This window comes from Nothobranchius furzeri, chromosome 2 (genome assembly GCF_043380555.1).
Source record: "Nothobranchius furzeri strain GRZ-AD chromosome 2, NfurGRZ-RIMD1, whole genome shotgun sequence".
NCBI classification, from domain to species: domain Eukaryota; kingdom Metazoa; phylum Chordata; class Actinopteri; order Cyprinodontiformes; family Nothobranchiidae; genus Nothobranchius; species Nothobranchius furzeri.
The window spans coordinates 63,651,867-63,666,904 of record NC_091742.1 but is presented as its reverse complement, the minus strand read 5'-3'; the positions used below and the strand labels follow the sequence as shown (position 1 = coordinate 63,666,904).

The 15,038-nt window shown below is 41.5% G+C and overlaps 1 protein-coding gene across 1 annotated transcript; it reads right to left on the bottom strand.

The window, feature by feature from the left end:
• Positions 1–690: 690 nt before the first annotated feature.
• Positions 691–5,166, bottom strand: ccdc28a (coiled-coil domain containing 28A). The gene is made up of 5 exons (XM_015946670.3): positions 4,655–5,166; positions 4,336–4,517; positions 3,570–3,724; positions 3,469–3,491; positions 691–3,381 (listed from the first exon to the last, which is right to left on the bottom strand). The coding sequence occupies exons 1-5, from the start codon at positions 4,816–4,818 to the stop codon at positions 3,327–3,329; spliced, it is 579 nt and encodes a 192-aa protein (XP_015802156.1). The 5' UTR covers positions 4,819–5,166; the 3' UTR covers positions 691–3,326.
• Between the last annotated feature and the right edge of the window lie 9,872 nt (positions 5,167–15,038).

Here is a 15,038-nt window from a genome sequence, read left to right as displayed (position 1 = left end):
CCGGTTCGTTCGCGACCGACACATCACTAATCTATACATATTTTTGTACACTTACTGTAAAGACCCCCCTGGTTCTCACGCTGGTTGAGCGCTTTCACGTGCGATGGAATGAAGGGGTCAGAGTGCCCCAGGGCCGCTGTGGCTACGACGTAGCTCATCATCAGTTTGTGAATGGATGAATAATTCACTGTAATGTTAAGAGCCCTGTTTCAGAAATTCAGATCATTTATCCTTCATCAGCTTTTGCATTTTGTTAAAGTTGCTGGGCCACCGTACATAAAACAAAGAAAATATGGAAAAATAATTATTTTTCCACGTGTTCCAGAATCCATTATAACGTTAAACCTGGATGTGACACTTCAACCGTTGGTGATTCGTGGGACATTAGTTATATTTGAAGTCAAAGACCTGCTAGTGCCTTTACATGAGTATTGTTTTAATCTGGTTTCGGGACAAAAGCGTCCCTTAAACTTTCACCAACATAATCCAGGTCTAACAAATCACAAATTGTGTTTTACAGATTTAGCTTTCAGTTTTAAATAATTAAGTCCGTTTCCCTGCCAACTTTTTCTATCCAACATCTGACTTCTGAAGAGGTTTTTGTACACCCAAGAATGTCCTGAAAAGGACACCGTACATGAAGAATAATTTAACAGTGCTCACTAAAAATAAAATAAAGTCAAGCAATTCTTCATTTTTAACATATTTATTAGATTATCAATAAAAAAAACAACAAAAAGTCCATGATAAAAAAAAACACAGACCTCAAAAATTCTCCTTAAAATCAGAAAATCTAATCTGATTTAAAGCAGCATCAATGCGATCTTTCAAACTCTAAAGCAAAATGTTACAAACCAATAAAGGCAGAACATTTGCTAATTAATAAAAATTAAGGCATGATTGTGATAACAACTGAAGTTGTTTTGTGTTTTCTGTGCAAATACGTGTAACACTTAGGAGCTGGAGGTGTGATCAGGCCACACGAGCAGAAAGGAAATCAGGAACTAACATAATCACAATCTAATGTGCATAATGCTGCTTTTCTTTTGGCAGATTTAAAATATTTCACCAATTTCTATACATCGAATCATTATTTATGTTCTAGTCTGATTAAAGCTGTAAGTAAAGGCAATTATAAACATTTCTGTGTTCATGATTTTAGAAGTGAAGACCTGGGTCTTTAGCAGTGATATAAGGATTGTGTTTAGATGACTTTGGTTAGCAACATTCTCCAAATCTAAGCTGTTTGGGAATTAAAACACACATTAAAACAGAAATCCGGAGTTTTCCCCCTTTCGGGAATTATGCATGCCTTTTTAGAAATCTGTAAGAGATCGTCTTACATTGTGATATGATATAATGGAGGATGAGCTGGGCAAAAATCAAAAGTTTAGCATTTAGAGACAATTTTTCCCATGTCAATAAGTTTGATAATAAAAAAAATTAAAGGATGTGTGTAGGTTGGCAACGTTCATGTCCCTTTAAGAAGCTGTACCGCCTTTAGTCACGTAAAAATGTGACTCAACGTAATACATGTGACAGCCCCATCTAGTGGACAACCTTTGTGTCTGCGCGCAGCTGAAGTTATCGTCCGTTTATCGTTATCGAGGTGAAATCCTCAATATATCGGGACATTGATTTTAGGCCATATCGCCCAGACCTAAATGGAGGCAATATGTCCGTTTTATTTTGTTAAGACCGTCCCTCATCACTTAGAGCCCCATGCAATTTTAATGGAGTGCCACTTAGCATTAGCCAATAGCATTAGACATCCGCTTACGTACAGATGTCGATCACATATGTGGACACATAAAGTCGTCATTTTCATGTTTTTACTGTGTGGGCGTCGGAACGAGCCCCCGCATCGTGAGAATTAACATCTCAGCTCTAAAGCCGATCTTCATTCGTGTACGTCACCGCGTCACGTGATCAGGAAGCAGAAAATCCATGTGTTAGGAGATCGTTTTGGGCCGCTGCTGTAAAAAAAGTGAGGCGCGAACCGGAAAAGCGTCTGCCGATCACAATTCAACAACGGATTATGGAAGAACGGATAAAGCTCGAAACACGCCGACTCTTCCTGATGCAAGAGGTGAGTCTCCACTTTGTTTTGGCGTCAACATCATCCTAGCGTGCAACGTTCTGTGAAAACGCTGAAAAACGCTGGCAGTGAAGGGCTTTACTGATCAGGAAACGGCTGGCAGTGAACTAGTTTAGTGGTGAACTGCCAAAGGTTAAAAAAAAGGTAAGGTTACTCAAAAAGGCTTTTGTCATGCCACCGTGTGTGGCATCAATTGTCAAACACGGAGAAGGAAGTGTGATGGTTTGCGGCTGTTTTGCTGGATCCAGGCTCGGCGACTTGTACAGTACCCTCTGGTATGCAACTAGTAGGCCAGGGGCTCATCCTACAGCAAGATAGTGACCCTAAACATAAGTCCAAGCTGTGCCAGAACTACCTCAGGAAAAAAGAACAGCATGGTGAGCTTGAAAACATGGAGTGGCCAGCACAGTCTCCAGACTTAAACCCCACGGAGCTGGTTTGGGATGAACTGGACAGAAGAGTGAAAGCAAAGCAACCTACAAGCACCACACATTTATGGGAACTTCTGCAACAGACATGGAAGATTATTTCATTTCTATTGTAGAAAGAATGCCACGAGTGTGTTCAGCTGTTATACTTTGATGAGTCAAAATTTTTTAATACATTTGGGCTATAAACTGTTTCCATGATTTCCTTTTTAACTCCGATTGCTTATTTGTACTATGCTTTAATTTCAGAGTGCAATGTGTCAATAAACTGCATCATTTCCAATAAAAAGCTGGAAAAATTGGGGTGTTCTAAAACTTTTGTCCGGTAGTGTATGTATGAATAAGCAGCATAATAACAGTAAAACTATGTTTTAGCTGAGTCGTGTGAGGTGTGCAATCACAAAAGAGAGGCGTTGCTTCTAGTCGTAATCATAGAAGTAGGAAGAGTGGTTTCATGTGCAATACGTTTTTCTACCTCTAGATGGTGTCCTCTGAGTAAAAAACTCCAGATTTTTGCTTTAAACCGATCACGATAGACAAAGTCAAACCACACGAAGCAGCTCATTTATCACACTTTGTTCTTAAGTAAAATAAGATGTTATTTTTCTTTTAGCAGCTGGAGCCCCGCTGTAAAATCTGGTATCAAAACCACACAACAGCGGACAGCTTTGCTGGAGTTTCTCTTAAAAGTAATAAAAACATTACATTTGTTTCACTTGTTCTTATTTGTTACATTCCTGACAAGCGTACGGAAACAACAGCAAAGCTTTAGAAAAGATGAAATAAGAAAAAAAAAAACATCACATGCTGGACGTCCTCTGGATTTCTTGGGTGTCGGCTAAATTCAGTTTCTGACTGAAGGTGTAGGGTCAAGTGTAATAAAAGCAGATGCTTTAGGCTTCAGATAACCCAAAGAGACACTTTTAAACTTTAGAAGGATACATGGAGGAACTCAGCTCCTCGAGCTGTGGAGAGGAATAAAAAACGGAGATCTGATTAACTTACTTCAATCACAGATGATTTAAAATTTCTAAAACTCTTACGTTAAGAAGTAACTTGTCCATGTTGGCGTCACAGGCGGTTTTCTTCTGGTCCTCTGGCATTTCATCGACTTCACCATAGAGGTCAAAGTGCAAGCGTGCTAGCTTCTCCTGCATTTCTCTGACGTGCTCCATCTGGTCGATGGAGCACTCGTTACCTGAGACCCAAAATAAAACAACCCCGCCTTAGTGAATGTGTTTCTTAATGCAGTATCAAAAGCGGCTTGAGTTAGTACAAAATTAAGCTTTCGATCACGACCTCTGACCCTAACATAGTTGGGACTGAGGGACTTTAGATGTTCGGGGTTTGTTTTAATTTGAATGTATCTGAGGCAATGCTGGACGTGTTGCTTTTTGAGACTTTTTACCCTATTTATAGTTTTTAGACAGTTTTTAATTACGTGATTTCTTACTTGTACAGTTCTGGTGGCAATCAGGCTTTCTGAATAATGTGTTTAATACAGTTTTCTTTAATGCTTTAACAATGGGAGGTGAACATTTTTGCGCATAGAGGCAGAATGTAAAGCTTTGCTCTCTAAAACAAAATAATCATAAGACAGTCTTTTGTGTTAACTCACATCATCTGTCTGATACTGACATTTATTTGCTGATCTGCTACATTTAAGAGACAAACAACTACCCAAAACAAGGAGGAAATACTTTTCCTCAACACTGTACATTTGACTCATTTCTCAGATCTCCACGTTTTAGGGGGTCAAACGTAAAACACTGCTTTCTGTAAACACACAGCCAACAGTACTGATCTTACCAAATGCCTGTAATTTCCCTGAGTGGAAGTCGTTGAGGAGACTGAGCAGGCCATTCTCCATCTCCTGGACATCTGAGACATCCGTCAGAAACGAGTGCTGGGTGCTGGGTGCAGCCTGGCCCTGGTTCTGGTTAGCTTTAACAGCTGAACCCGGCAGATTTTTGGGTTTGTCTCTGATTCCTCTGCAAAAAGCGAACAAAAACACTCACAACGACAGCTTGAATGACATAAATAACCCTGATGAAATATAATTACAAGACAAGTTAAAGATTGGAGTGCATTAGAGAAGAAATATGCGTTCAGGATGTAAAGATGCTACCTCCTGCTCCTGCTTTTTTGGCTGGAATTAGCCCCCGCGTTGTGGCTGTAGCCGACATGTCTGCCGCCGGACGAAGAGCTGTTCTTCCGGCCAGAGCCTCCTGTCGGGGCCGATGTGTTGGTGGAGGACTTGGTACTTTTTCTCTTTAGCTTTTGCTCCTCCATAACTTCATCACTTCACTTCATGTCACGTTGCCGACAGTTAGCATTCAAGGCTAAAAAAACTGAGGCAGGCTGACAAGTCAAACTGATAGCACCTAAACGCTAGCTAAACACGCTAGTTGGCTATTATTAAAAACGCCACAAACGTTTCTTACATAAATCTAACACACGCCGATAAAACTCACTCTGTCAAATAAAACAAAAATTGAACTGAATTGAAAAAAGTGGCTACCACGGCTAGAAAACGTACTTGAAAGTTCTGTACGCAACTCGCAGGCTAACAAACTAGCTTGAACCCGTAAAACTTTGTTTTGATGTGACGCAATGAACCGGTCCGGATCGGGCTGCGTTCCAAACAACGGAAAGTCCCCTTACGTAAAGCTGCACTCGATTAATAAATGACGTTTTTGTCTTTCGAAAATATGTAAGTTTAAAATTGCAGTACGACCGTAGTCAAAGTATAATGACTGAATAAGTTTGTTCAAAAGTTATAACCTGTTGTAAATAGTAACGGAACGGAACCATTTAGGTATGATACCCATAATTTGTTTTTTGTTTCACAGATATAGTTTTTAAAACTTCAGTTTATTTTTTAATAATAAGTGAATTGTTGTCGACATTATACTTTAAACTACAGTCATTTACAGTTTTTGCCTCTAATGAATGTTTAATCTCAAAAGTTTTTTGCTTTTATATATTATAATATTATATTCAAAATGCAAAAATCATTTTGTTACATATATCAACTTCGCATTTCCGAAAACGATTTATTAAAAACATCATTAAAAGCATCATACCACTGTTTACATAAAGTAGTCTTTGTTTAGCTTTTTCTTGTCCATCTTTCACAAAATGAAAAAATATAAAGTTCATTCAACAGTTGTGGACAGGATGCAACAGCGGTGAGTGACCACTAGAGGGAGCCACATGAGCATGAAACTGATTTCCACCCTTCTTACAACCTCAAAGAGTTCACACATAAAACAAATCGGGTACTTTTCACACTTCAACTAACTGCATGCTTTTTCCTAACAAAAACTAGACATAAACGGAAGAATGACTGGATTCCACTGCATGATTAACGTTCTGACTACATTTTTTGACGAATGAGTAATTTGGGGGCTCACAGCGATTGACTTCCAAACAGGTACTTTTATTCACTTTTACTGACATGAAGGTGAAAATTTCCTTAATCTCATCGCGGTTACAGTTAGAGACATTTTGCAGTATGTTAGCCTTTCTAAAAGAAACAGATAAATGGTTACATATTTTTTCTGACAATTAATTCCATTTAGTTGACAGAAAAGTTCCCTGACTGAGGATCTCATGAGGACAGTAAACATCCCGCCCAGTCAGCTTTTACTGGTTTCTCATGTTGGAACCAAGTCATAAATGTAACTCTTGTGTCTAAGTTTAGATTCTATCTATGGACAAAAAAAAAAGGACTTTGTAAAATAAGTACAAATTTCACAACGTGTTTAAAATAATTAAAAGAAAAAGTTTTTTTTATCAAAAAAGTTGTATAAAAACTTAAATTATGATTTTTCTGCACATTTTTGTTATTACTACAACTAAATGTCAATGAGTCGTGGTGAAAAAAATGTAAAAATGATTACCTATTATTTTAAATTAATTAAAGTTTGCTGCTGTGTCATGTTGCTTTGCTGAATCAGCTTACTAATAAATAATCATTAAGGAGTCAAAAGTCTTTGTGTTTATTTATAGCTTCTCTAATTTCACATTTTCAGGTCACAAACTCTTTTCTTTTCTTTCAACAGCCAACAATGCTTCAAAAAGCATGTAGATATCCCTTAAATATTCTAAAACATATATTTGTGGGGAGACTGACGTGCACGGATGTCGGCCCATTTTTGTTTTCTCCCTGCTGTGTTTCCTGCCTCGGAGTTTGCTGTGTGACGGTGGCTGAGTGAGGTGAAGCAGGATAAAATGTTTCAGATGAAAACATTTAGACTGTTGCCTCCATACAGCCATTAACTTGGCACACACACACACACACAACACACCTATCTCTCTGCAGTAATTGCAGTGTAGGTGCTGTTTGGAGCGCTGGCTCCTGAGTACAGCCGGTTCATTCTTCCCTCTCGTGCATGGCTGCTTAAATTATCCATTTGGATTGTAAATGAAAAACAACTTGTTTAATTACACGCCGCATTCTGCTGCTAATTCTAAGTTTTTGGCTTTCATAACGCCGCATTATTTCAGACGTGGGAAAAAAAAATGCTGGGTCTTAAAGTGATTTCCACACAAACACTAGCAGCTAAAGCCTCATAGAAACACAAGTGCACGGTTTGATTTGTGTGTTTTTGTCTGCAATGTATAATCTTATTATTTCACAGTGTTTTTCATTCGGAAGCCTCTTTCTCTCAGTGTACTTGACCCATAATCAGTGCAGAAATGTTGAATCAGTCTGGAATAAAAGCAGGAAGGACGCGGTTTTGTCTCTTTTCACATGGACGCTGCACACCTCTGTTTGATGGTGAACATCTAGAAGAGTGACAGGACGCTCGGGGGACACACAGCATGTGTGTGTGTTGTAAATGGAGCGCTAAAGAGGAGGTTACAAGTGTGTGTTTCCGTCTTAGCAGCTGCGACCCAGAATAAGACACTTTTTAAAGAGATTTTGCACACCTAAACCGCGTGTTTCACTAAAAGTGACTCCATCTATGCGAATAAACGTGTAAAAGAGTCCCACATCTTGTCTTACATTTGTCCTCCTTGCAAGGACAGACAACAAGACACACGCGGCACATTCAGGGAAGGACTGACAGAGATGAATAGAAGGAGATGAGCAAGAGAAAGAGCATGAAAGAAAGTAATTTGTGAGGGGAGAAAAAAACAAATAGGTCACTTTTATAACGTACTGAAAAGGCTCGAAATATTACAGAAAGTAGAATAAATGTGGGATTTTTACATGTGGTGATGCTAAGTTTTCACTGTGTGAAAGAAACCGGAACAAAATAGTTTGTGTTCATCATTAGGAAGAATGAGTTCAAATGAAACTGATGTTCTAAAGAAACTTGGTCATACGTTCATGTCTGATAGATTAAAGGGATAGTGTGCAACTTTTTCATGTTAAGTCGTTTTCTTGAGCCAGTAAGTGCTAAAATGACCCTTTACAGGGTTAATGAAAAGTCCCTCAGACCCCCACTGCCCTCTATGGCCATGATACGGTGCTTGCAACGTCAGAGTGACAGTCCCTGTTGGGCTTAATAAAGTGGAGCTGACAGGCCAGTGCTGCAGTCTGCTTCCAGCGTGTTTCCTGCACGAACACAGCTGGTTTATTTAGTGGTGAATCACTCCTGTAGACACAAAGGCCAGGGAGACATTTCAGCAGTTAGATTAAGTTAAAAAGACAAACGGACAGCGAAGAGACGAGTTTCACTGTTGCTTTCACTAACATACACTAGGGGGCGCTAAAGAAAGCCAAAACTGCTTAGTATTCTTCAAAAGGGGCCGCATCATGGAAAATCCACTTTTAAGAGCTTTTCACAATGTTATATTGTTATTTATCATGAAAACGAAACCCAAACTAGGTTTTGGCCACATTCGTGCATTTTCCTGTTTCAGCTGCAAATTTTGAGTTTTACTTATGAAAATCTCGTAAAGCGTTAATAGAAACAAATCTCGCCTTCAGGCCCCGCTGATGACCTGTCTCCTTTCGCCAGCACAGGCTATGTGTGTTAGACGACTGGTGTCATGTGGCAGACGTGGTAGTCCGGCGGTTAAAGTGCCCAGACCTTAACCCCTGGACTACTGTGGCCAGCGTACCAACTGGCTCGGCTACAATGCTCTTGTAGGCACTACTCGTCTGAGCGGGTGTGGGCGGAGTTTCACGAGAACAAAGCTCTTTACTTCCAGGTATAAATTCACGCTGATGCTGGTATATATGATAAATGACATCTCACTAGTGCCCAGGGGCATGTCCAGGGAGTGGCCTGGGGTAGCACATGCCACCCTTAGAATGTGATTGGCCACCCCAGGTGCCACCCCACTAAGTTCCAGTTTGAATTGACTTTACATTGTCGACAAAAGGCTTGGGTTGTAAACTTCAAAATAGTGTGTGGTTGCATGCACCTTTCACCTTGTTTTCTAGCCCAGGCATGTAGTATTAATATCATTTAATATTTTTTCATATTCACATACATAGTACTTAGAGTCCCACTCAACTCCAGTTGGTGGCAGTAATGCAACAAGAAGTGGCTTGCTAACCACCACAAAAGTAGAATATGAAGAGGGGGAAAAAATGATGATTGTGCAATGTGAAACTCAAAAATTCAATAGAAAGTAAATAAATAAATTAACGATTTGTGTAAATAAATAAATAAACATAACCATTGGTGCCACCCATGAATTAACAAGTGCCCCACATGGGCCACCCCATTTTAAAAGTCCTGGACACGGCTCTGGCGCCAACAGTGATATTTGATCATATTTTATCAGCGCCACCGTATTTAGCCTTCCTGCTGAACTGTTATGTCCCTGCAAGATCGCTACGTTTGGTTCAGAGTGACCTTTTGGTGTACCGCCATCAAAGCGTAAGTCTAGGGGTGATCGTGCATTTGCAGTTCTGGGTCCTCGGCTTTGGAACCAACTCCCACAAGAAATCAAGCCGTCCACGTCACTGCCCACTTTTAAAGCAAGGCTTAAGCTGTATTTTAGATCTGATTTTATTCACATTTTAATGTTTTTGATCACTATTTTTATTGTTTTTAGCTCTTTTTTTACCATACCACACCAAATTTATTTCTATAGCACACTTTAAGACACAGCGTGAGAGCTGACCCAAGTGCTGAACAGGCAGGATCACTTAAAACAAAAGTAAAAACAATAAGAAGATAAAACACAACAATAAAAACTATAAAATCATGGTACGATAATACGAATCACTGTCTAAAAGCCAAGTCATAAAAGTAGGGTTTTAAACGAGATTTAAAAACAGACAGAAAGGATGCCAGCCTAACTGTAATGGGCAGTGAGTTCCAGAGCGTGGGGGCAGCATGGACAAACGTTCACCTCGTGATTTGTAGGCCATCCGGGGAGTGCAAAGCAGTAGACGGTCAGCTGACCTCAACATACGAGTACGCATACAGGGAGTCAGCAGGTCGGACAGATAAGGATGAGCTAGGTCGTGTAGGGCTTTAAAAACAAACAATATCTTAAATAGTGGCAGCACCAGGGGGTGCTAGGGGGCGCTATAGCTACCCCTGGATTAGTCATTGCACCCCCAAGTAAATATTTTATTTTACAATTTAATTTTAATTTAACGTGTGGATGTGATCATATTTAACAAACAAAATAAAAATAATCAGTAAATTATCATATAGATAGTAAAAACTTAAACCAAAACAGGAAATTGATGTTAACCTTTGACCTCATCAGAATCAGAATCAGAATGAATTTTATTGCCAGCGCTCAGATCAGATCAGGGCATAGGAACTTGACTCCATAGTACAACCTGACCAAGGTTACACACACACATATAGACAGGACAGATACAGGCAGACCACAGGAGCAGCCATGACGGCGCTCCTTTGTAGATGAATGAGGGAATACATGAGGAAAGTTCAGGGGAGGGAGAAAAAAGGCATTAACAGGGTTACGACAGCAGGGTGTAGCACTCTAATGCAAAAAACACCCGACATGTAAGCACAAACGTCACAGTTCACAACATGAGACCCGGTAGGTGGTGGTGGTGGTGGTGGTGGTGGTGGTGGTGGCGGGGGTGGGGTGGGGGTGGGGTGGGGGGTGGTGGCTGGGATCCTGGTTTCCTCAGCGGGGGCTGCCTGTGGCGCTCAACCAGCTGGCTCTGCAGGTGGGAGGGAGGTCATGGGGAAGCACAGAGAGCAGTGAGTCCTTTGGCTTAATGACCTCAGTAGAGACCACAATCTGAAGGCGGGGGGGTGGGTGGATACAGTTTCACAGCATTTGTCTGCATTCCTTCCATCGTGGGGGGTTTTGCACGCAACTCCAAGGCTGCTTATGGCGTCAGATTCGATAACAGAACTTTGTTTGGGTCAGGCAGAGATCATTTTTCCTCTCTGCATTAAAGTCTGTATTGATCATTCAAGTCCTCCAGTGAAGCCAATTAGGTGATTAAACATCTCCACACCGTCCGGTGACCCTTTCCGAGATGATATCAATCCTGCGTGCTAACACCGGTAACGCAGCTAAGACATTGTCCAGCTTGCGATTCACCTCGAGCAACGTCCCAGTCTGTGAGGTATCCACACGGACGGTGCCATCCATGGTTGCGGGTCACCCTCCAATCGCTCCCATCATCCCAATTTTACGGAAAGCCAGATATCCTCCCACTCCAATCAGAAGAAATCCGACGATCATCAGGCCAAATATCCACATATCTTCGACGTCCTCAATGGACAGCAAAGAGAGACAGATGATATTCCACTTATTCCAGGAATCGAACATATATCCCGCTGCATGTGTCCCTTGAGAGCAAGCGTGAGCCCCCTCCTCCGTTCTCATTGTAGAAAAAATCTTATCAATCGCGTTGAATGACCCATTAATTAAATCCATAAAAATAGTGATTGCTGAGGAAATGCAGAGAAGCGCTCTGTAGGCAGACAGGACAAAAAGAGCCTTGGGAAAATACAGATAAGGGAGGAAAGGCAGAAGCGACTGCTCCCTGTGAGTGCCGGAAGAAGAGATGTTCCACCTGTGAACGAGTGAAAGGTAGAGCTAGTGGTAAAATGGATTGTTTTTTGTTGCCCAAATTTCCACGGGTTCAGTTAGAAACGAAAGAATCTTTGGAAGTGATCTCAGACCCACAAAAACCTACGGATCTGGATGAAGAGAGTCAATCCTCAACCGCCGCAGCAGTTGAGGGTTTTGCCGCTGGAAATGCTAACACTAACGTTAGCTAACCTTGCAACTCTATAGATGGTTTTCTGTGTGGCTGTATGTGTTTATGATTTCATGGAAAAGTCAGCGATTGTTCATATGTTTATGATGTTTATTAATGATTGTTTCAGGTGTTGTTGAGGTTTTGTGCACGCATGTGTATCTGCTAGTGTTGAAGGTGTTTTAGAGAACAATAGGTACGCATGACCACTTCCTTCCTAGCACCCTCAATAAAAAGACTAGCTCCTTCATAGCACCTGCAGAAAAACATTTCTGGAGCCGCCACTGATCTTAAAATGCACACGAATTGAGATGGGGAGCCAGTGAAGACGTTTTTAAATGGCGCCCAGTTGTTGAAAAATATTGTAACATAAAAATCTGTTCTAAAATACACAGGAGCGGGTCAAAGTCTCTGGGCGACGCCACATGACATGCCATGTTTCCTTCTACGGGAGCCCATTAGGACAAAATGTATTGATTTGTAACAAACGGTTACTGTATTTTCCTGACTATAAGTCGCACTTTTTTCATAGTCTGGCCGGTCCTGCGACTTATACTCCGGAGCCACTTATATACCAGATTATGTAGGCTATACCGCGCTGCTGCGGACCAGCTCCGGTCCAGGTTTCAGCTCCTCTGCCTCACCATCACTGCAGCCTGTGGCGCGCTGCTGCGGGCCAGGCGGCTCACACCCAGGAAAGAGCTCCCCTGTCCCGCTGGGAGGGTTTGAAACACTCCCATCCTCTGCTGGAGACCGTGGTGCGCTGCTGCACCCTGGTTGTTTATTCTGTTATTGTTACCGGTACTTGTCTTGCAATGTGAAACGCTTGGTCTCAGATTTTGTAAGAAAAATAATAACATTTCCCCCCAAAATTCGAATTATATATGTTTTTTTTTTTCATCTTCATTATACATTTTATGGCTGGTGCGACTTATACTCCGGAAAATACGGTACTAATCTTTCTCTACTCATAAATGTTGTTTACCCACTTACCTCTTCACTAGTTGCCAGTGATGAAAGGAAGCCTGATGTGCTCGTCACTTTGTTGGAGGTTCTGATGAAGTACTTGTTGGAAAGTTTCTCTCCTAATGGCCATCTGTTGGTACGGTCTCACTCGAACACAAACATACAGCTTACTTGCAATGATGTAGGTACAGTATGTCCTGCCCCTTATGCCAGGGAAATACACATTGTCGCTTTAAAGAACCCCTGTGCAACCTTTTCCATGTTTTGAGCCCGTTTGTGCTAAAATGACCCTTTAATGTAAGGTCTCTCAGCTCCCTCCATCCCTTGTGAGCAGGATACCCCGTTTGCAACTTCAGCCTCTCCTGACCGCTCCCCTGAAATCTCACAAAGTCACGCTTTACTCCTATTTTACACTGAAAGCATCAGCAGTGCAACGTCACTGCTTCAAATACAAACATTTGTAGTCTGTGGAGTGTTTCAAACCAGCTGCGAAGCAGGGATTTTCAGGCGCGTCCCAGAAGCAGCTCGCCGCGCCGCTAAAGATAGGATCAGGTTCTGTGACGTGTCAATTTCCGCATTTAACATTGGGCTAGACAGGAAATCACACAGTTTCAGTGTAAAATCCCTGGTTATTTTCAAAATGAAAGTACTGCAGTGATGCAATTTCATGTGTAGTTTATGAGTGACCCAACGGCTTATTTCAGGGTATCCGCGGGTCCTTAAAAAGTCTTAAAAAGTCTTAAATTTACTTTTCCAAATTTAAGGCCTTGAAAATCCTTAAAAATGACAAATAATCCTTCAATACAGTTTCCAAAGGTCTTAAATTACCAAAGACCCAATAAACTTGATTATTTTATTTCTATGACATTTTCTTGAATTTCTAGTTGGTGTTCAGCATTTTTTGTGTACGATGTTGGCGTAAGCGGAACCGTACACATTCAGTTAGTTGTGAAAGGGGGCTATTTTTAGATGAGCACATTAGCTGGTTAAGCTAGTGGGAGCTTGCGCCATGGGGAAGTGCAAGTTTAATGGTAACTGGATGGCTAATCCCACGTTCGCGACGTGGTTAGCACCGGTTCCAGGCAATAGCTGTAAATTATAGCAGAAATTAAATTTTCAAAAATAGCTTAAATTTGGTCAAAGTGGCCTTAAAAAAGGTCTTAAAAAGTCTTAAATTTGGCTCCCTTAAACCTGCAGATACCCTGTTATTTACTCCCAGCATTGTTCCAGAAGTGCAGCGGTATGTTTTTCATGGCTTTAATCCTGACAGTGGAGAGGAACGACATCATCAGTGACGTCAAACGTGATTTCCTACTTTTGACTTTAATGACAGATGGCAAAAACCAACCGTGACCTTTCAAGTCTTGAGGGATTTTGTGATCTCGCGAGTTCAGCGAGGAGGACAGTGAAGAAGCCGTTCCGCGGCCGAGACTCTCCCGCCGTGTACCGGATCGCGCTGAAGCTCACAAGTAACGTTCCGTTTGCCGTTCCACGCTGCTGATGCTTCCGGTGTGAAACAGGGATTACGGCAATCCATGTTTACACCTCAGAATGGAAGAGCTATCCCTGGTTAGCATTTATTGTATGTTCATCATGGTGGAGTCAAAGAAAACATTGATCTGATAAAGCTAATAAAATAAAAAGAACGTCTGATTACAGTAGGAGTCAAACGAGTGAACACCAGGAGTTTTCTGATTCACGAGAGCACAGACACATCATTCCTGCATGTTTTAGATCGTGAACACAGCTGATTTGTTTAATTCAGTAATGAATCACACATGTAGACACTAATGAAGGCTGGGGAGACGTTTCAGCAGTTAGATTAAGGTGTTTAAAAGACAAACACCCAGCGAGGAGATGGGTTTTGCTTTCGGTTCTACTAAACAGACACCAGGGGGTGCTAAAAGCAAGCCACAACTGCCTAGTCGCCCTTTAAGATGGGGACAAAGGACCATGGAGGTGACATAATATGGTTAAGCAGCTGTTAATACTTTATTTAGTAATTTATTAATGCTTAATAGCAGTCACGCCTAAACTTGATGACATTGGCCTTCGTCTCAGAATGACTGGAAACCGCTAGGATGAGCTTTTGTAGGGTTTGATATAATACAGTATGGTCTGACACATGAGAGCTGAGAAATGTAACGGTCACTTGATAAAGTTGAATCTTTCTCCCACATGTGGGTTCAGGTCACACCCACCTCTTCCACCATCACTTGAACTTCAGTCCCTCTCTCGTTCGCTTCCCTGTCTCCCCTCCTCTCTTCCTCCCCCCTCATCGCTCTGTAGAGGGTCCAAGTGACATTTGGCTGTCCCCCGCCTCGAGGGGGTCCAGGAGATGCAGACGTGGTTGGCAGGCAGGCACAGGGAAAGCATA